Source organism: Gasterosteus aculeatus, chromosome 18 (assembly GCF_964276395.1).
Source record: "Gasterosteus aculeatus chromosome 18, fGasAcu3.hap1.1, whole genome shotgun sequence".
Taxonomy (NCBI): Eukaryota; Metazoa; Chordata; class Actinopteri; order Perciformes; family Gasterosteidae; genus Gasterosteus; species Gasterosteus aculeatus.
Window position 1 is genome coordinate 2,848,962 of NC_135706.1, and position 23,388 is coordinate 2,872,349.

Sequence of the window (23,388 nt, forward strand, 5' to 3'; positions counted from 1 at the left end):
ATTGGTAAGGGGACGAGGGGGTTCCGGTAAGTAGGTTTTGGTGCTGTGATTTGGCAATCAGGGAAACTTGATGCACTTGTGAACTCCTGGTCAAAAAGAAACTATGCAATACCCCTCCCTTGGTCTTCTCTACCCCTAAGTGAGCTCCTAGCAAGTGAGTGTGGGCTAACTGCAGTACCTGTATCTTTCACTACCTGATATAAGAGGCCCTTCTTTACTGCAAAATGAGGGTAGGAGGGGGTTACCCTGCTTCCCACCAAGGTCCCCTCGGGGATACTGACCCTTCAGGTGAGGTATTTCTCAAGAGCGGACGTCCTCGTCTTCACTTGGCCCCAGGTGCAGTTCCAAATCCCCCAATTCCCCGAGTTCGGATTCCCCATCTCAGAAGTCTCCTGCCAAAGCCTCGGCAACCACTGGAGGGGAAGGCAGGGTTTGGCAACATTCATCTAGAAGTTTTTTGTATCTTCAATTTTTAACTTAGGTTTTCGTGGCCCCCGTTGGGGCCTCCTTTGAGCTTTCCTCCACTGCCGGTGGAAGACCGGACAGTCGCAGCCAATCAGGACCGAGACAGGCAGGTCCTTGTTGTCAGTCACAAACTGCTAGTGCCAATAGTAGTCAGATGAGTGGCAGTAGTAGGCAATAGTAGTCACCAGGAAAAATGTGTTTACTATATATAAAGATAAAGACCAATCACTATTTACATAATGTTCATGTTTTAAAATGAAAAATGGACATTACATCAGTTTGTTTTCAAACAACACATGTATATTGCTTTTCATCATATGAATCGAATCCATGGAGCTCTAAAGCTCCGTGATCCTCATCGCTGCTTTCCCAACTCAAGAGTGAGTCGTGGACTGTCGACTTTCTTTCCGCTTTTTTCTCTCCCGTCTCTCTGAGCTGCATCTGAAAACTACAGTGTTTCCTAAAGTGGAAGCTGGTGGGTAGGTCGGGTGCCGTGACAGCAAACTAAAACAGAGTTGCCACAGAGTCGAGGTGCCACTGTAATGACCGGAAACGATGCTTTAAAACACAGCCACTTGCCAGTAGTTATTACTACTTGCTATTGGGTGCTGGTTGCACCCTCCCTACTCCCCACCTTCCGTCATCAGCGTGCCCCGCACATCTCACAGCAGCCCTATAAAGCGCTCCCCCGCCCTGCAGCCTGCAGACAGTGAGCGCATCGCGCAGAGCCGCGGACATGGGGACGCACTGAGTGCAGAGGACTGGCCACGGACCGAGGTGCATTCCTGTGAAAGGGACTACTGATGCCCGGAATCAGACACTTACATTTGACAGATTATTCGTTGTTCTCCCGTTGAAGAACTACAGAAAAAGAGTTTGCCTGTTGCCAGTGCGCGTTTTTGCAACGCGGGACAGAGACAGTGTTTTATCACTTTGCACATTCATTGATTGTGCCATGCCACAAAACAGGACAGGATTATAATTCCCGTTTGGATTTAAAAGTCATCGATTTAACCGCTTATCAACACCAAAATCGGCTTTATCCTCTGGAAATTGCTTACGGAGATGGCGCAAAGGGTAAATCTAATTTGACGCATTTTTGTTGAGTTGTTACTAATGCAATAACTAATAAAAACTAATTGAGTTCGTTTATATATATATATATATATATATATATATATATATATATATATATATATATATATATATATAGCCTATATATATAGCCTATATAATCCCAAATGAATATAATGGAACATTCCATTACTAATAGTATTGCCCTGTGTTTTGGTTCCTGATGCCATCCCCAACTTCACCCCAGTACGACGAATTGTCTCATTACGGAGGAGCGCTGGATGGAGTTGGAGTCCCGACATCGATGTATGGAGACCCGCACGCCCCGCGGCCGCTACCTCAGGTCCACCACCTGAACCACGGGCCGCACCCAACGCAGCACTATGGTGCACACGCGCCGCACATCATGCCCAGCAGCATGGGCAGCGCTGTCAACGATGCACTAAAGAGAGACAAGGACCAAATCTACGGGTATGGATATGCCTAGAAGAACAATTTAATTGACAACTGTTTTCTTCTTCTTCTCATGAATATGATTGTTTGCAGATCTGTACTATGAGGTGGAAGAGAAACATTTGGGGCACAAATACGGGAAGGCACACACATTTATTTTGTTTAATGTAATACGGATCCGAAATTACGTTGAGATAGTGTTCTTTTTTTAACCTCAGGAGTAGGCGGATAAAATGATTTTTGATCCAGTTTGAATTTTTGAACTTTTTAATGTATTCCTTTGCTGCTTCAAATGAGACCAAATCCCCTTGTTGCTCGGATAACCGATTCAAATCTCAGAACAGGTGGTTTGCTTTGGAAACAGATGTTGTTGTCTTGAATTAAGGATGAATACATCAATATTGGTTGCAGATTACTAAATGCCAGTACGTTGTTAAATTCATCCAGCTAAAAATGAATTGTTATCTGTCGCTGCTTTGATGAACTGTAGTTCATGATCAGGCCTAACAATGATGAACTAAATGGGCCGGTCTCTAATTGTGTTGCAGCCACCCTTTATTCCCTCTTTTGGCTCTGGTGTTTGAGAAGTGCGAGCTGGCAACCTGCACGCCGAGAGAGCCGGGGGCCGCGGGGGGAGACGTCTGCTCGTCCGACTCCTTCAATGAAGACATAGCCGTATTTGCAAAACAGGTAGGACCAAGTAGGAACTAGGGCCAAACTAGAAAAACCAAATCAGTTTGAAAACACCAACTGATTCATTTCATTGTCGTCCTCAGATCCGCGCAGAGAAACCTCTGTTTTCTTCCAACCCGGAGCTTGATAACTTGGTGAGAACGACGATTTCTTTCTCACCTTTCTTTCAAATTTCTTACTCCGACTCTTTCTCCGCCTCTTTATGCGATGTGTTGCGAGATCAAACATATACCAGCCTCTTTTCCACATTCATCTTTGTAATGCAAGACAAATATTTGTATTACGTTGGTAATTTGCAAATGCACACAATCGTTATGACTATGGAACCCTGGGCGTCTCTGAAATTATATTGTTCTCTTATCATGCATTTTTGGGAGGGGTGATTTAAAATGTATTTGTTTTAGATGGTTCAAGCGATTCAAGTCCTTCGATTTCATCTGCTGGAACTGGAGAAGGTATGCCGATGATGGATACGTGGCAGATCTAATTCAAACATGTATCGGCATTGTAATTGTTTTAATTAATAAACCGTTGTTTTCAAAGTCAAATAATCTAAGTGAAATACTGCGTTGGCAGGTTCATGAGCTCTGTGATAACTTCTGCCACCGGTACATCAGCTGCCTTAAGGGCAAAATGCCCATCGACCTGGTCATCGAGGAGCGGGACGTCTGCAAGTCGGACTTCGACGACCTCTCCGGATCCTCGACCAACCTCGCAGATCATGTGAGTTCATCCTCCTTGCTTGAGAACTGCTCAATGGCGGTTTGGTCTTTCTCAATGTATCGACAAAGTCTTTGCCTCATTTTCAGAGGTTAAGAGTTGACGAGTTGCTGCAAAACCAATGCATGCATTTATCAACAGGGCCAATAATTTAGCATTTTGTTTTGAATCTGACTTAAATTTAGTTTGCTTGTGCACAAAAGGCCTTTAAACTGATCTACAGAATCCAAAAAACTGGATGAAAGTTAATCAGTGTGGTCAAGTTTTGGTGGCTTTGCTGAACCAGAGGGTTGTCTGTTTTAATGGCATGTCAGCAGGGGAATGTGTGGCATTTGAGGACATTGGATGTCTTTAGGGGAGATTTTTTTTCTTCTAAAAAGCCATATTCGTTTACTCTTTTATGCACTCCGCCACTCCGCCATTCATCAAATTAAATTTAATGGATTTAAGATAATTTTGATCATTGGAAAGATTAAGTAAAAATGGTCTTTTCTAAATACATTTGAATTGTGATTTCACACAAATTTGTAGTGTGGAGCTTTTATATACTCAATACATTGAGTAGAAAGAAAATACTTAATTTTCAAACTTACGTTATATGTAACTACTCAATACCGCTTACTAGTACATGATTATGAGATGAACATATTAATGAATGTACAGATTTAGATTAATGATACAGAATATATGCTACCACTATAATACCTGATTATGTATTACTGTAGATTCAACTAACTAAATCATTAAAATCAGCTCCTCCTTCAGCTGTGACAGAGTGATTGAATGTTATTAGGTTATAATAACATGCAATTTTATTATCAAACAATAACTATATATCAGTCTGTATTGTGAGTACTTTTGTTATTAATATTTTATATTTAGTTCATGCTAATGTAATTTTAAAAGTATTTCACACTGTAGTAACTTTTCTTATTGGCTAATTCCTGCACTTCTGCATTAAACTATGACATTATTTTACAGCATTTTATTAAAATATGAGAAATGTGTCTCTTTTCAACAAAGTCAACCTACAATGATCATGAGGAGAAATGGAAAGTACATTACATAAACCTACGTATTTGCATCAATGTCAACACGTCCTTGCATGGATATGTATGCTCTCCTATTTCCCCTCTGTCCTCCCCTAATTATATAGATAGATCTGTTCATTAAGTCATGATTTGGCCGTCAAATTGTATTTTTAGATTTTTTTGACTATTTATTTATGAAGGAAAACAGTTAAATGTGAAGATGATGATCTTCCTCGCCCAATATGCAGTTGAAAGCAAATCTTTTGCTGTCTGGTTTTAGCAGCGATCAGCCTGGTGTTTTCAGCCAATAGGCAGGAGCTCGTTGTTTGGTGCCCCCCTGCTCCCTATTTTTGGCACCTGTGTTGATTAAAAAGGAAGCTCGGGTGTTATTTGAAGTTACAGTGTAGCTGCTGAGTTGTACTGTACATGCTTCTTGATGCAAAAAAAGATTGACCCCTTTACGCAATACACATACATATTATATGTATAGTTATACGTAGCTGGTATAATGAATATATATATATATATATATATATCTGGGATATTTGGCAAACAATAATGAAGGAAATGTTGTTTTTGTATCATTTTTACCTTGCAAACATTTAAAGTATATTTTCTTTTGTGAAAAATATCGACTTAATTTACTTCATGAATTCCTCTTGAGAATATAATTCTTAATATCTTTCCCTCTTTACTAAGCATCAAAAAACAGTTTTTGTGCGAGTCTGCGAGTGAGGCCACCAGTTGATGGGACAGGACCCACATTACTGTAATGCCTGCTGCATAATGGATGTGCAGCTGTCCTCTGAGTACAATGACATGCACAGTTGTGTATAGTACATGCATGTTAACCGCTGAGTGTACCACAATCTGTTTATCATTCAAAAGGCCTAAAAGAAGTCTGAGTTTAAAGGCTTGCTTCTGCCATTGGATTCTTATTTTCTTTTTGGCTAGCTGGTTGTGTTTCTGCATTCCACTCCTGATTTTTTACCTTTACCATTTTTCTTTATTGGGAAAAAGAGGTTTGAGAGTTGATGGGAGAGATGGCATTCACTGACGATCTATGGTTCAATGCAAGACAAGGATGTTACCACACAAGATCTCTTTAACACTAAATCCACCACACAACCCCAAGTCAGTTTTGTAGAATTTACCTTCATACTAATCAATGTAATTTAGAGATCAATGTGGTTGGCGCAAAGTTAAACAACCATGTTGCGGAATGGATGCTGTGTGTTAACTTGAACGCAAACCTTGCAGATTATCGTGTATCTGCAGGAAAAATAGCTCATTCATTCAGCCAAGCTTACAGATTGATAACTGTTTAATATTTCCCAGTTTGACCAGCAAACAAACAGCCTTTATTCCCTTTCAACAACAAGACTTATTTTCATCTATATGGGATTCGCAGTCTTAGCTGTACACTTCAAACGATTAATTGCGTTTTAACAAATGTGGTGGTTTGGAAATGAGACCTTCATTAGCTTGATAAACATGGAAACACACAGTGCCTCTTTGAGTAGATGTGTGCAATCAGGAGCACCAAGTAATTATTGGTGGCTTCGACAAGAAAAGCGGGGCCGTCATTGAGAGGGCTCGTGCACACTGCGCCATTGTCCCCGCTCCTGTTGTCATCTGCTGAGCTCTTCATCCGATCACCATCCGGCAAACAGCTGACGCAGAGAGGTTGAAGAGGCAGCTTTGCTGTTTGGTTTGGCCTCGCGGCTGATGAGTGGCTAAACCAATCTGCCCAATAAATACACAGTTTCTCCGAGCACGATTCATAGAAACCGCAAGGACAGGAGGGTCCACACGCCACTGTGTTACTGAAATCTTATCTAAACGGTTTCTGCAACTATATTTTAACATTCCTCTTGGTCAAGATGGTAATGTTTTCTTTTTTAACAAATGGTTGCTGCTTTACTATGCTAATCATTCCACCGGCTGTCTTTGTGTCTTTGGGAAACTGCATAATGGACCTCATTCTGGACCTAACGGACCCCTCTCATCTATTTTTTTTTCTCTCTTCTTCTTCTTCTTCTTCTTCTCTGTTTCCTTATCTCCTGTACCCTGGTGTGCGGACCTCTCCCTGACCTCTCAGAACCCAGCGTCCTGGAGAGACATGGATGACACCCACTCCACACCTTCTGTCGGTACCCCGGGACCGTCCAGTGGGGGACACGTCTCTCATAGTGGTGACAACACCAGTGAACTCGGTAAGAGCGCCCGCATGACTCCTTCGTCCTCTTTCATATCAAAGGTTTGACTTTTCCGTGACCTCTTCCTGGGGCATGGGGACCGCTGCACTGGTTACTAGGGGGGGTTTGGGGGTAAAAACACAAACAGTAAGTTTAGTGAGGACTCATCATGACTAGAATCTTCACAACAAATGTACTCCTATTTGAGTTAAGTTCGCCAACAGCTTTTCAGGTGCTTAAGAAAATGAATTGAGTATTTTGTTTTATTAAATGAAACTATTTATTTGTTAGACAAGATGTATATCTTCAGTATGAACCAATCGGCTTCATGGTGCTACAGACAAATAAAAAACAAGTCAACCTGATTTCTCTCGCGGCATCTCCTGGGTAGAGGTTATTGTTTGTTTACCGTTAACAACACGGATGGTTTTACGTCTCATGCGGACGCTAAGGGTTGCTTTGTTGTATCAAGGACAAACTCATTTAGACGTTTGTCGTATTACATTTTATTGACTAAAAATATAATTAGTCGGGAGGTTATTTAATTACACATTTTTTCTTAAAACTCTAGCTGGAGCTTTGAGTAAGTTCAGAATTACAACGGTATTATACAGATACAATGTTCATAGATGTGGATAACTTAGACATTCACTTGGCTAGAAGAACATTAAAAGGGCCAATAATATTGATTACCCACTGTAACTGGGGCTCCCTAACTTTTGTGTAGGTTCTTAGTTTACAGGTCAGTCAGCTTGGTTCTTCTGAGTTTACTCTTGTTGTCAGCTGTTATTGTGTTCCTGCATTTAAAGATATTTCTGATGTGCAAATTGGAGGCCATAAGGGTTTTATGGCTTGTTTTTGTTATTGTCACCTTGGGCGCAGTAAAAATAGAATGGACTTTCCACCCTCTGCCCATTAGACATCGAGGAGGAAAGCAATGCCAAGAACAATAGGAGGATGCTTTACAAGAGAAACTCAAAAAATGAAGCATAGATCAGGAACACGTCAAGACTCTTGACATTGATATGATATACTTAAGATAAATGAGCACGTGACATAATTGTTTTTTGTAAATCTTTACTCAAGCATTTAGGATCCAGAAATGTTGTATTGACTTTCCTTGGGGCTTTTCAAAAAAACAACAGTGTGGGGGGGACCCATGGTTCATGCCCTTTTGACCTGGGAGGGAATGCATAGGGGATGGGAGTGCAGAATGCCCCCTGGAGGGGTGTAGGAACAGGGTACTTTATGTATGAGTAACAAAGGAAAAGAAGAAGGCAGAATGATCAGAGCTGTCGTTGCTCCTGCAGGATATGCTGCATGCTACCTGCTGCTTCTCCCGGGGGCCTTTCTGCCTTGTTTCCAGTCTATTCTCATGCCAGGGAAAAACCATTTGAAGCAGGTAGATGGCCAACAGGTTCATAATTAGTTCAGTTATAAAAGAAATGCTTACCTTGTTCTTCAGGTACACTGACAAAGCCGTTATCTCATAATAATTCAAGTCTCCTTAAAGTTATGTTACTTTCCAATTGGAAGGATTGGTGACACAAACCAACAAAGGTTCCTGTCCCTTCTCAGTCCAGCAGTCCTTTTTGCATTTTTTTGAAAGTATGCACTGCCTTTATCCCAATTATCACTAATAAATCCAATCCTGGTGTCAGGTTTAACATTAACAAGGTTAAGACTAAGAAGGTAACTAAATTGAGCAGCAATTACATGTTGAGGTGACAGCTACAACATGCACCTATACTCGAACAATTTCTCTTGCCAGAACACAATGGTGGAACCATAATTGATCCCTGTAGTCTTCTCACTGGCAGATTTTTCCAACTCAAGGAATAACGTTCTTGGTGTCGTGGGCGAAGAGGATAGTTTAAAAGTCAATATGTTCACTGTATTTTGTTGATTAAAATGAGTGAATATATTTAGCTTCTGCCCCCAAAAATATATTAGACATCGCTACAAGGTTGGGTTATAGAGAGAACACTAATTTGAATATTTTAACTATATTTGTGACTATATGGAACAACAGCGAGTTCAATCTAACATATATTAAATCATTTATAAATAAATTCAAATTTCAAATGAGAAATGTCAAAAACGATCATACGGTTCTTTAAATACTTCTTTAGAATAATAATGAAAGTTTAAAATAGAATAATTCCAACAGGATACAGGAAGGAATTGTGTTGTCCTGTCAATACAGTGACACAGTTGTTGGGATTCAAGTATGATAAATATCATGTTACAAATAGATCATGTAAGCCATTGTGTTGTTCTTTGAAATAAGACATAAATCATTTTTATTCAACATCATTCACAAAACAGCATGTAGCCAGAGTGTGAGTGGACCATGATTAGCTTCACTTGGACACAGGCGTCGAGAAATTATATGAAAATAGCTTAGCTGGAATGCCCAGAATTGAAAAGAAAACATGTGTAGTAGTGAAATTCCGAACATCGTATCAGATAAGCTATAATTCTATTTACCCAGTATCAAAGGTTTTGTTTTAAAGTGGGCTGGTCTGAGGCACACTGGGCTGTGGCGCTTCCCAAGTTCCTCATTGTCCACATATATCATATAGCAAAATGAGTCCTGCTCTGTGCGGTGGGGTGTCAGTATTCCACAGTCTGATTGAACATTTTCAAATCTGCTGTCATTTGGGAAAACTAAAGTGGTGGTCATGTCGCTTCCAGCCCTGACTAACCACAGGTAGATTATCCATATGGCCGTGGCGGCGTCTTCTTCTTGAAGCTCTGAGGTTTTGTTTGTTGCCTTGTGAGCTGTGTGATATGCAAAGAGACCTCTCCTGGATAGCTCAACCCCCCCGGGGTGACTGCTGTTGACCACATGGAAAGGGGCTGAGCTTTCTAAAGAATGTTTGAAAGAGGGAGGACAATAAGGAGGCTTAAAATGTCCATCACAAAGACCCAAACAAAACAAAAGGCAGTGGGAGTGGATATATAAAAACATACAAAAATATCGTGCACACTCCTGTTGAGAAACAGGATGCCACTTCCAGAACCTGGAGTCAGGAGACGGGAATGCGAGGAGGTCGAGGTGTTGACATGCCTATGACATCGCAGACCGTAGGTTATGGTCCCTTTAGCATCTGTCACGATGCGGATGTCAGAATTGTTGTGGAGGGACAAGGAAGAGGTGAATGCTTGATGAAGAGGGAAATTAAAGTTTACACGTTTGGCTCGAAGAAAATAAGAAAGGATTTACTTGAAAACACATTAACAAAAATTGTATTTTATGTACTGAGACTTTAGCATATTTTACTCATTAACGGCCAGTTTATCTTGATTTTCTAACTTAGTCCTCTTTGCTCGCATATAGTTAAGGCTTTGAGATCCATTTCAACCCTAATATAATATATTAGGTGAATAGAATTTGATGTTATGCTCCTCATAGACCACAATTACATTTGAAACATTCTATGAGATATGCGGTTGAACTCCTTTCTATTCCAAAACAATCATTTAAAAACAAAGTCTTGTCAGCTTTTAGTACCATATCAGACCCTGAAAATGTTTCCTCTTTGCCTGGATGGTAGGTCCTGCAAGCATCTACTGTGTATGTTTGTGTCTGCAAACATACACATTAACCTCATGTAATAAATTACTTAATAATTAAAAGAAAAGACATTCAGCATCCACAGAAATCTTCTTCATTCACTTGCACAACTTTTCATGTAGAATTATTCAGAGAGTAATGGCAACAGTAATAATAACAATAATACATTCTATTCATAGCACAGTCTTCATCAACTGATCTCAGAGTGCGACAAAGCAAGCAAAACATAGTTAAAACATTAAATTAAGGTAAACCAATCCGCTTGAAACAGCATTGAAACATTGAATCTCCCCATGAAGAGCTTGTAATAGTTCAGCTCTTCAGATGGCGAATTCGTCATGTCTTGGAACCAGACCAATCCATTTAAAGCTGTGTATCATGCCTAATAAGGGGAGGAGCCCCGAGGTGTCGGTGATGATTGACCAGGCCCCACTGAGCTCATTAGACAGGATATGCTAGCTTTGCATCACTGATGCAGCTGTAATCAGTTCTGCTAGACGCTTCGTACTTTGTCTTACGGACGCGTCATTCAAAGGCTTCGGCCAGCGCTCGGTGCCCCAAAGCAGCATGAGGGAAAATTGAACAAAAAAAAGCGTTGAGACTATCAAACCCAAAGTAATCACCACATATACAAAAGATGCACTACATACATTGATGCAACATTAGAAAGAACATTGCTATTAAATAATAAAATGAAGAAAGACACAATAATGTAGTAATGGAAGAGACTGAAAGTACTCACAAAAATGCCAACGCTTTAATCCATCTTTTTATCAGCCACAATAATTTTAGTAATTTTGAACATATTTCAATTTGCTATGTGCTCCACGTCTACCGCCTGCCCAACAGAAAAGCTTTCAAACCTGATGGAAATGTCTACTGTCCCAATATTTCTCAATAGCACCAAATGCAGGAACATAATATATCAGAAGAAAACAAATATGGCTGAGCTGGTTTCCCCTAAATGGTACGCGCTAAGAAGTACTCAACAACAGCAAAGGCAGAACCGAGTTGCCCAAATGTGAGAACCAGATGTAGAAGGCACTGGAAAAAAGAAGAAGACTCTTCATATCTTAAGGTGCTGTTTTTCAATGTGTTTTCTTTTGAGCCCTGGGGCAATACTCAAGCTACTCCTGCAACAACACTGGCAGGGACAGTGGAGTTGGGGTGGAGTGGTTGGGGTAGGATGAAGGGTAGGCATGGGAGACTTGCACGAGTGTATGACTTTGAGACTCCCCCGTCACACACTGGTTAGATTGGCTGTGTTGCCGGGGAACAGTCAGTAGCGATTAGTGTAGCAAAGGATCTGCCCTGCGGCTCTACCCTCTCCGGAGCAGAAGAAATTTGGATGAGGAGAGGAGAGGAGGTGCACTAGGGTGGGGTGTCAAGGGTGGGGGGTGAACAGAATGTCTTCCTATATCTTTTTTTAAAATATTGAATGGATTTGCACTTTTTATTTCAAGAGATACAGAAGAACCAGTCATATCAGTTATAAAAAAAGGGATCTTGAAAAATAATTTGGTTGCTTTTACTATGTTCATGTTCATTTTGCCTGAATACTATAGGCTGATATTCAGACTGAATTGCCCAAACTTTTTTTTTCTTTAAGTCAACTCGACGTTGTGCTCACACCAGCTCATTTGTTGATTGATTTGAAGATTGTTTGTCCTTACCACGAAGTCAAGGACAAATCAACGTCTCACAGAAATTGCTAGAAGCTGTTTAATGTTTTTCAAAATTGTCAAACAAATTTGACGATTTAAGAGTTGCTGGTCTCTGTATCTGGGTGGCTTGTTAGGTACGTGGGAAGATGATGTCTCAATCTAAAACTGTCCACAACCCAAGGAAATATTGGACCAGAAAGAAGTTACTTAAACAAAAGGATGTAGGAGAGGTGGGGGACAAAATGGGCAGAGGGAGTTTGAACCCTGCCCCCTGCTGATGACTTAGAGCTGGACACCATCCGTCCAAATTCCCACAACCCCCATAGCCTAAAACCCTAAAACACATCCTGTTTAATGTCAATATTCATTAGCTGAAATATTTATTCATGAATATGGCTCATATAAGCGTGTTTGATTGATGCGTCTCTAAAAACAAAAAGACATGCTTGGGTAAATCTTAAGAAAAGTAGGGTTTGCGTTCCACCTCGGGGGAGGAGTCTCTCAGATGCATTATTCACATGCCCTCCAGGCAAGCTTTCAAGGCTTCTCTGCCTCGAGGGCAAGAGAAATAACCACCACTGTTAAAAGTAAATCATCTCGGCTGATGCACAATTAATGGCTGAGAGGGAACGGGGGCCCCTTGTGCTACAAGATGGCGCGAGTGAGCTAGCAGGAGCGGAAATCTCAGCTTAAAAGAAGTCCACTGCCTTGATCCAGCTTCCTACTGAAATCAAACTTGGATGCTGCCATTTTATGGCAGGCACAAAATTCCTACTGTAACTTCCTCTTGTCAAACATGTGGCTCGGATTGAAATAATACTCAATTCAATGTCTGAGAATTCCAGGCGAGAGGAAGAATTTGGTGCTGCTGTTCCACGGAGTAGTGCAATCTTCTTCAGTCAAAACTTCTGGAACATGTTTTTGTGAAGGTGACAAGATAAAATGAAAGGACCCTTCTTTTGTCTCTGATCATAGGCGATACCCTCGACAACAGCTTGGCATCACCAGGCACAGGAGACGAGGATGACCAGGACAAGAAGAGGCAGAAGAAACGAGGCATCTTCCCCAAAGTAGCCACAAATATAATGAGAGCCTGGCTCTTCCAGCACCTAACAGTAAGGGAATCTAGCTTTGGCCTTTTATAGATTTTTAACACAAAATGTTTTCTTTGCAGCAGTGGCATCATATATTTAAGACACAGAAATAACGGTTGTGTAACCGCAGTCTCTGAATCCACCAAAATGCAGGAAAGAGCCTTGGCTAGGCTCCCCAAAGACCTCCTGAAAAGTTAATCTCTGTTCCATTGGAACAGAACATGGCAATGACAGTATTTTTGTAATTGGAGAGTTTTACCTTTTATGGGAGGTCCAAAAGATACCACGGCTGCTGCCTCATCGGTCTCTCAATTGTTTCGTTTGTAAAAGGCCCATACAGGCGCTGTACTCGGGAAATCCGTTCTTTTCCAAAGCCAACCATTAGATTTTCCAGATGAAAAAAGTAGGATAATTGAATTATCCCCTCTCTCTTCCCCATTCCCTTTCAGTCCTAATTTGTTAAGCACAAGTGTTTGCCGTGGCAGGATGTGCCTATGAAAGTGTGCAAAGGGACTTTGGGCGCTGAAAGGCCTATTGGAACTGCCAAGCGATCAAGCATTCATCAGCCTCTAGGGTGTGAAAGGAGCGGGATTATGTTTTGTCAGACGTTGCAGTGTGAGGCTCGCGGTTGGAAGGCCGTTAGGGGGGATGTTTCTGTCCACCCACTAACCATAGTCTCCTGCTTTGTGGTCCATTCTGAAGACTCTTTAAAGATGCCTCTGAGGAAGCTATAAAGAAAGCCGCTATGAAAGGTTCTGATTAATTATATTATTCATTATTAGCCTGGCCGCGACTGCTGCTTTCAATCATTGATGCCAAAGAGTTTGGGGTTCAAATCTAAAATACAATGACGGTCACAATTGTTGTGTCAAAGTCAGCCAAAATCTGATTGCATTTAATTGCCTGTGTATATGTATAAGTGAAAACGTAGTTATCTCCCACAATCTAATTATTAAAAAAATCTCATTTCCTTTAAACAAAAGGTTTTTGTTCCAATGTTTTCAAACTACAGCAGGTTTATAACACCAACTATCGCGTTGTGGCCTTAAGTCTCACCCCTTGTGTTCATTATTGGACAATATTACAGAATCTGCTGGGATCAATCTCCATCCAAATATTTATAAATCAGTTGATTCCAAAAAATAAAGATAGATCCTGCCTCATCAGTATGAAAGTAATGCAGTGGTTGTCTGTAGCTATATTTTCCAATGCAATTGGAGAGTGGAAGCTTTAAAATCTTCTGTCAGATGTCGGAAGGGCCAATTAAATTGAAGGTGGGACCCTCAAGATAGAAGGGAAGAGACGGGAAGAATGAGAAGATGTCCCTGATTCTGCAGGTAGTTCCACAGCTCAGCAGTTAGAAGGCGGGCCCCTAGCTAATAGGGAAGCAGCAAATTCAACATTTTAACTCGGAGCTGGACAATGAAGTCTAATATTTCCCAAGTTTCCAAATGGTAACCTGTGTGATTGTGCATCTCAAGTGCAGATGCGCAGATGTTTGTGTGTGTGTGCGCAAATTTGTCATCGGTCCCTTTTTAACCTGTTTTTACTTATTGTTCTATGCATATTTGTGCATGTTGACATGTGTATATTTATCTGTTGGTACAGTTTAGTAGTAGAAGATGTCAGCTAATCTGTATTTAAATGTAGAATAAGTGTCTACATCTAGAATTCTAATTACATTTGATATATTTGCATGTCTGTGCATTTGCACAATGCCTGAAAGGCAGCAAAAAATGAAGTGCTTGGAAGCTCATCCTTCAACGATAACCACGGGAGATGGCTGCTGGCCTGACAGCAGCAGAATGGGGACTAGCCCGCGACCCTGCTCTCAGTACAAGGATCACCTCTGTCTACCATCTGCCGCCCTCCTCCCACTGTCTCACAAACACACGGAGGGATCAGGGCCTGAGGACAGTGAGACAGAGCAAGGCTGGGGGGGGGGGTTCGGGGTGACGGGGCCTAACCTTATCGGGGCTGGAAACAAAAGCCACCATTGTTCCTCTTTACCTCCCACCCGATCATTTGTCAAGCAATGTCAAATAATGTTAAATACTGTGACAGAATGGCACGCGCTTCCAGCATAACGTGTTTGGAGGGACAATCTCTGGTCAGCACTTGCTTCCAGGAATAACTGTACACGGTAGAGACTGCCACAGAATATGATTAGACTTCCTAGCATTTTTATTGAAGTACTAGAACCTACACTGTGGATAATTGCAAGATAATTCTGCCATTCGTTTGATCTATATGCGTTTGTTTAATGCTCTCTTAACGTTGTGTCTCTCACAGCACCCATACCCCTCAGAGGAGCAGAAAAAGCAGCTAGCACAAGACACAGGCCTCACCATCCTTCAAGTGAACAACTGGTACGTTACTTTAAGTCACACGGGCACACACAATTTGTACTTGTACTTGTATCTTTTTATTTTTTTTATTTTGGAGAATTTAGGAATGACTTTTGACTTTAGACTACATCTTCTATCTTCTAATAAGTCTTTAATGTGAGTCAAATCAGAGCGCACAGAGCACTTACACATACTGTTGGATATCTTGTGACTTATTCTTCTGCCACACCTGATATTACAGGTCTATAATTATTATCAGGGCTATTTATTTAGTGTTTGTTAAGTCTATACATATTAAATCCAAGTAAATATTCATTCATTGTTACATTTTTGGAAACTCTATCCCTTTGTGTATCTTGAATTGTGAAGGTTGTGTCTTTAAATTTCACATTTTTATGTTATGAACTGCTTTGCACTGATTCTTTATATTAAACAGAATAGAACATGTAATTTCACACACATACACACACACACACACACACACACACCTACCATACCTTAAAAATCACATGGCATGCATGCCTAAGCCCAGTGACTACAGAGGTTTGAATAAAGGGTAGTATAAAAGGTAATTTATGTTGTGGAAAAACAACAGTTTTTGTTCAAGGATTTAAAGATGGTATATTTCACCTCTAAGAGCCTCATTTTACACGTGACATAAAAGATTAAATATGTTAAGGCCAAGCTGCCAATGCAGTTTAGCTTAGTTAAATAGTTCAATAAAAAAAAATTGAATTAATACAATTGAAATTGAATTAAGATAATGCATTTCTACTTGTAATAATTTTACTGGCAACCTGTGCAGGACAAATTTGTATTTATTGAGATGACATCATCTCAATTTACATCGCCACTCTCTGAAATCCACTAAAAGGTTGCTATTGCCAACCCTAAATCCAGGAGAAAAGGCAACCACAGATTTTATCCAATACAAACATTAAGTGGTGAATTGGGAATTGAGAAAAGACTTTCAATAACGCCATGAATTATGTTAATAATTTTACTAATGATAAAGCCAATACTGTAAACATATTCTGCACACAATAGATTTGAGACTTAAATACTGTTTATACCATGAACTCATTCATAAAGTGAATTTAACATGTCATGTCACCAAAGTTCCATATTAAGGTTTGCAGTATGCAGTATGACACCTGAGCAAATTGCTTTTTTAAGGCTTTAACTGTTCATCAAATAGTTATCAAGTAATATGGCTCTTCTTTCCAGGTTCATCAATGCAAGGAGGAGAATAGTCCAACCTATGATTGACCAGTCCAACAGAGCAGGTAAAGCTGCAGTTCAATTAGTGTTGAATGTACTACTGTATGTACTGTCTTCCATTCCAGACTGATCAGTTGAAACTAAACGCAAACAGTGGTGCCTTACTGATATAACGCGTTAAATCCACTGTGGCAATTATATATTAGAGAAGTCATCCTGATGGCTTTAGGAGAATGGATTGCATAAAGGTGCTGCATAATGTACAGCTGGATTTGTGTGCAGCATGTTGTGAAGCACAGTGATTGTAGAATTCTGGTTTGCTCACTAAAAATCTTGCTTTTCCTCTCATCTGACAGTGAGTCAGGGTTCAACTTACAGTCCTGATGGCCAGCCAATGGGAGGCTTTGTTATTGACGGGCAGCAGCACATGGGACTCCGACCCGGAGGTGAGTAAGATCTTGTACATTTATCAAACCAGCAAGGGAGAAAATGGGAAACATCATTATAATTATTTTACATTTGCGGTGGGCTGTTTAAATCAAAACGCTATATGCCCACATGTACATACATTAATATGTCATGCAGGTGTCAGACGCTGTGTTTATCTGAGAGAAACCTTTCACAGTTGACCACAATATTTTCAGGTGGTATTACTTGGTGTCAATGGAGACTATAGTGTACTACTGTATATATATACACACTATATCACACTTATAAAATAATGTAGATGGAAGTGCAGAACGAGGTGATGCGAGTGCAGGTGGAGGTGCCTGTTCCTGTGTCTGGTGGTTTTGGTGTACACCGCTCTGTGGCACCTACCAGAAGGGAGGACAGTTATAGTTTCTGTCCGAGGTGTGAAGTGGCTGGAGTGATCTTTCCTGCCCGTTTATAAATGGAAAATTATTCCTGGGGTTCTGCACTGCTGAACACCAGCTATTTCTTAGCTATGATGCATGGGGTGATGCTGCAGGTGAAGCCAGAGAATAGGTTATATTGTATAAGATTTACTAATAAATGAATGTGAGCATTTTTGTAAGATTTAATTAAAAAGAAATAGTTACAGTCTGAATCATGGTGGGACATTTTATTTGTATTTAGTCAGATAAAATAAATCAAATTTTAAATCAGATAAATAAGAAAATACAAAAAATAACTAAAGTGGCAGTTTGCTACTACTTCAAGGTAAAGTAAAAAAAAAAATCTTCAATACACATAATACGAAAACCACGATAACCATAATCGATAATCTTTGTTATTACGGTATTTTATCAAGTGCATAATCCTTTGCTAGACAAAAGCTGTAATAGATGATGGTCTGCCATGTCATGAGGTCTCTGATCTGTAATCTTGCTTCTACTCTTTACTCCAGGGCCGATGGGTGGTATGGGTATGAACATGGGCATGGACGGGCAGTGGCATTACATGTAAATCCACTCCACTGAGGCAAGCCAGAAACATATGGGGAAGTAAGTGGTCCTGTCTTTGTCTCCATTCATTCACTCATTTCTGCTTTCATGCATATGCTCTTTTCCTAACTTCCCTGCACGATGTAGAAATTACTTTGCCACCTGGACCTTTGCTGGAGTGACTTCCATGTGTGAATGTGGCTCAGAGTAAGAATCAGTGTGAGAAAGATTTGAGTGGTCAAGAGGCTAAAATGACAACGTCATTCACTCCCAGACAGACGTCATTTGATCAGTAGCTCCATTTTCTATACTAACGAGTGATACACACCAGTTAGTTCACTGTCAGCCCTACATTGGTTTATTTTTAGTGAAACAGACAAACGCCGAAAGACAGTCAATGCTTTTGGATATGAATCGATATGAGACAAGAGGAGGGGTGAAAAAGTGATTATGAAGATCAGAAAGGAAGAGCAGCTGCTGTTCATTGTGCACGAGAGCCTCATACTGCTCTAGAAATCTTTCTCAATACAATACGTCCTTTTGTTGTTACAGTTACATTTTAAAGCATGCCATTTACCTGTGAGCATACTGCTTTTGGGGATTTTATTCGCTAATTTTATTTAATGTCATAATTATGGCCTTAATTCTCGGTCATTAATAGTCATCTTACAATTCTTTGGTTATTTGATTGTCTAATTGTGAACAAGAGGAGCTGTATCTGGGAATGTTATCATCATTGTTTCTACCAACGTCAACCTGTTCCTGCTAGTACAACACGGCCAAAAAAAACGGTTACGATTTTTAGGAACTACTTTTCTTCATACGAGAATTTTGGTCCTGATACTGTTTTATCAACTTGTATAGTATATAGATGATGGGCTACAGTACCAGTCAAAGGTTTGTACACAGCACTTCCTCATCGAATTGAATGAGAGAATGTTTTCAACGTTTGACTGGACAGAAAATAAAAATTAGTTATGATTATTAATATTAATATTTTTATTTATTTTTTAAACACAGCATGTGAAACCTATTTATCTAAGTCAGTATTTCCACAACATTTCCTCTTTTCTTCTCCATATTTCTATCCTCCTTTTCCTCCATTTTTCTTTTCTACTGTCTCCTGCAAATCCGATTAGGAGTCGGGGTACCGTTCCCCCTCCTCCAGCCTCCATCAGCTCCCCTCCACTGCTGACAGTTCTCAAATCAAGACGTATGGCGTGCCGGAGGCACCCGAGCGCAGAGAATTTTATTTAACACCCACTCTCCACTGCTCAATGAGCCACACTGTAATGACACTTACCTTGATTAATATAGCTCTTTATATGTAAATAGGAGCTGCACTTGCCTAATTCTTTTTCACTCTGTGCAATTTTTACAAACACAGCTCCCTCTTCCCTGTCTGAGAGTTAGCCAAGCTTTGCTAATGAAGTTCAAAGAGCACATTGCAATGCTTCATCTAAAAAAGAAAAGAATAAATACTTCTAAATGCTGGCCGTATATATATAATTTATTATGTTTGGGTATTTAATATAATCATTTATCAGGGCAGATCATAGTTGAATAGCTCAGTAAAGCCGGATGTTTTTACTTCCCCTAATTTGATCCGAAGCAAGAGACCGTATGCTGACTGTAAATCTCCCAGGACTACGGGAAGGAAGAGAGCCATGTTTGGAGTGATACGACATACGACTGCATGATAAAGCTACAGCCATAACAACATTAAGCATTATGGAATATATAGCTATCTACATTGCTTTACTCTGCACTTTGTGGCACAATACAGCGGAGTTCACCATTTATTTTATTCCATACTTCACATTTTTGTAAAAGAATATCTGGAAGTTTCTTTAAAAAGCAGCCTGGCGGTGGAGGGATGACACCAAAATAACTTTTTTTGAGATTAATGTCAAAGAGAAAATGCAAATGATATTAAGTGATGAAGCAAAGATTAAAGTATGATCATTTCTAAGAAAATGAACAGGTAAAACAGTCTTAATTAGCAGATGGAGGAATTGTTGAATAAAACGTCCTCTAAGGCCCATGGTCTCTGTAAATCACTACAAATGAATTTAAATATCTCTCTGACAACTGAAGAAAGTCAGTCCACAAAAAAATATTTTAAGAAGAGGTTTGAAGCTTTGGTAAAGTGCACCTTGAGTTAGGATTCCCTTTGTTAACGTCCTTCACCTTACGGATAAAACCACTAACCAGACAAACGATTCCATTTGAAGTCAATAATGAAAAAGTCATACAGGAGAGAAAAATGTTACATCATGGGTTCAGTTCCTCGGATTCCGTATTTTACAATGATGTGAACATAACAAATGTTCAGAATTATAGATTTACATAACCGGTGATAAATGAAATAAATGAAATAAAATAATAATAACTAATCCCAATTAAAATAATATTTTAGAAAAGGACGGAATTCTGTTAGCAAAGTTAACAGGACTATTTTGCTTAGAATGATGTGTATATATTTTGTTGTATGATCCTCCAGCTTGTCGTATGTTAAGCTGTAGTGTTGCAGGTCTTCCTTTAACCAACAAGGTTGTTATTTCTATTCGCTGCTTTAAAGATGTTGCTTTTCCTAACATTTGAAATAGGTATTTGTATGTGACAAGTAAAATAACAAGCATATTTTTTAAAGCCTCTAAATCGTCCTTCATATGATGGCAAAGATACATAGTTTTCCTAGAACTGCTTTTTCTCAATTATGTTGCCAGATTCCTTTCAGGGTTAAAATACTAGATGATTTAAGCAAGTGAAGGCCAGTTTCTTTACCACAACATGGGACAACTGGAGATGCTCAGTTTTCATCAGATTGCTTGGCCTTGTAATATCTGCTCTACACACCAAATGGTGCATAAACTGCACAAGACACAATCACGTAATTGCTGACTTTGATGGCTATTATTTTGGGGTTTTGGAGCTGCCAGTTAAGCCTTAAAGCAGACTTACCCAAACCTTCATCTCTGTCTTCTGTCTGTGTTCAGGCTTCCATGGTGGACTCAGGGATCTTCTTCATCTTGCCGTGGAGCCGCCTCTGCAGCCACCACCTCCAACCCGCCTGACGGTTCACCCTCTTCTGCACCCGCAACTCACCTCGCCTAAACGCGCACTGCGCGGCACATCGCCACGGAGACAAGCTTTGGACTGGAAACGGAACAGACTCTGAGCCCCCTCGCCCAGTGGCACGACACTTCGCGATGAAGACTCGTCATTTATTTTTAAATTATTTATTTATTTTTCTAAAACGACGGACCAAAGGGGAAGACGAATTTCTCTCTTCTTTTTCTATTTCCGAAGGACGGCTCACACGTCCGATGCCCACCTCCTCCGAAGACATAGTGCACCATAAACACACACACACACACACACACAATAAACAAAACAAGAGACACTGCACATCTTTGTAAAAAAAAAAAAAAAATTAAAATGTTATAATTGTTGTGCTATATGGATGGATGCTTTTGATTTGTCTGTTTCTATCTTTGTGCGTGTTATCACTAGATGTTAGAGCTTTTACAATTGATCCAAACTCAAGCCACGATGTTAAAAAGGAATAAAAAATATATGAATATGTGTTTATGTACTTCATCCACTGCAATTCATTTTTATTTCAGCCTACTTTTTCTTATAAATTGGATTTGTCAAGACACGACTTAATTGCGAATGCGATCATTTTTTTGACAATGTTTTGAATAGTTTTAGCAGCAATACACAGAGAGGAGATCTGCAATAAAACCAAAATAAAGAGTAAATTGAGCAAGACCAAACAAGGATTGGTGTTTTAATACGAGAAGCAAATGAATGCCTGATCCCGATGCTTTTCGTCACGTGATTTTCCTGCGGGTCCACATTGGACACCCGAAGAGAAAGAAAACGGTTTAAACAACGACGGTAGTTGGTGGAGCAGGTCACGTAGCAGCTTTGGTTCGATATGAGACGGGATTGAGGGGTTCTAAAGGTTTGACGGTTATGCGAATGATGGATGGCCTGGAGACTACATCCGAGAAGTCGGAGGATGCGGCAACCGGAAGCTTTCACTAAATCTTGTGGTTTCTATTCAGTCTTCCGTTGGGACGGTTCGATGCAAATAAGATCAATTAAAACAAAATCACCGATTAATCATTGAAATGTTTAAATTCCTTCGTTTTCAAGAAATACTGACGATTTTAAATGTATATATTTACAGGGTATTTTCCCGTCTCATTTCTCTTGTTTATTTTTCATGTCTCTTCCTCCACATATGCTTTACAGGACAATATAATAAACACAGATAATGAAGGCGGTGGAACTCGTGTTCATTTATCACTGTCAGCCTTTCCTCTGCGGGGAGAGCCGCCGTCACCGCAGACATTATGAGCCGAAGAAGGCCTAAATGGGCCTTCGTGATCCTTCATACATTTTAATATTATTTGATAATTGACAAAAAAATTGCTACCTAAATTATTGATGACAATTTTACGACATCATAATGATTATAATAACGGTAAAAAAAACAATAATAACGATCATTATGATGTATTATTCTAACTAAGGGAGAATCATTTTATTTTTTAAAGGTGCTGTCCGGCGGTCATCAAATACCCTTTGACATTAACAAGCATTAATGCCCCAAAGTAAATCATGTTTAGGACCAGATTCTGAGCCTGGCAGCGTCTTGTGTGGTCTCATCCAAATCCGACTCCACTTGCTCATAGTAAAGATAATAAACGTCTTCCCTTACACATATTACCTCAGGGATAAATACTAAAAACAGCAAATATCATCATACAGTCGAATTGAATATGTTACAGGCTTATTTTATTGGGTTTCACCTCTTGCGCACTGCTGGTTAATATTTTCTTCTCCCTGCCAATAGCAGAAGCCCCCGTTTCAGTGGACGGATAATAATACACTTAGATTATGTTTCCTCAGAATGAACAACTTCGTGTTTGTTTTTTTTAACGGGTGAAAATGCTACAAATTGAACATTCATTTCGAAAGTAACCTTCATCCTTTCATATGCAACACGGAGCAAAATCTTAAATAGACTATTGCTCATGTGAAGCAGTATAAAGACAAACAAGTGTGAAATGGTCTCCTTTTTTTTGTCTGGCAGCGATCCAACTGGCCGAATTCATTCAGCCTGCCGACTGCACTGAAGATAAATGCGTTTTGAAGGCTGCCTGAAACAAGCGCCTATCCGTTTGAAATATAGGTCACGGCTCCCGCAGAAAGCTGCATGGCATAACGCACGAACTGTTTTTCACACAGAATCCCTCCTTACAACAGCAGGGCATTCCAGCAAAGCCATGACGCTATTTCACAATTCAAAAAGTAGGCTAAACATCAATATTATCCTAATAAATAATAAAACAGAAGGGTGCAGAACATGCAGAAGAAATGCATTTTCAATTTTGACACTTAAACGTTTCATTATTACAGGAATA

General features: G+C 39.9%; 1 protein-coding gene across 1 annotated transcript; it reads left to right on the top strand.

The window, feature by feature from the left end:
- Positions 1-1,120: 1,120 nt before the first annotated feature.
- On the top strand, positions 1,121-21,729 carry meis2b (Meis homeobox 2b). Its single transcript, XM_040161436.2, has 13 exons — positions 1,121-1,542; positions 1,787-2,010; positions 2,541-2,682; positions 2,769-2,819; positions 3,090-3,140; positions 3,262-3,408; positions 6,538-6,652; positions 12,854-12,993; positions 15,265-15,341; positions 16,548-16,606; positions 16,898-16,987; positions 17,911-18,007; positions 20,947-21,729. Exons 1-12 carry the CDS (start codon positions 1,531-1,533, stop codon positions 17,967-17,969), a joined length of 1,167 nt encoding a protein of 388 aa, XP_040017370.1. The 5' UTR covers positions 1,121-1,530; the 3' UTR covers positions 17,970-18,007; positions 20,947-21,729.
- The last annotated feature ends 1,659 nt before the right edge of the window (positions 21,730-23,388 follow it).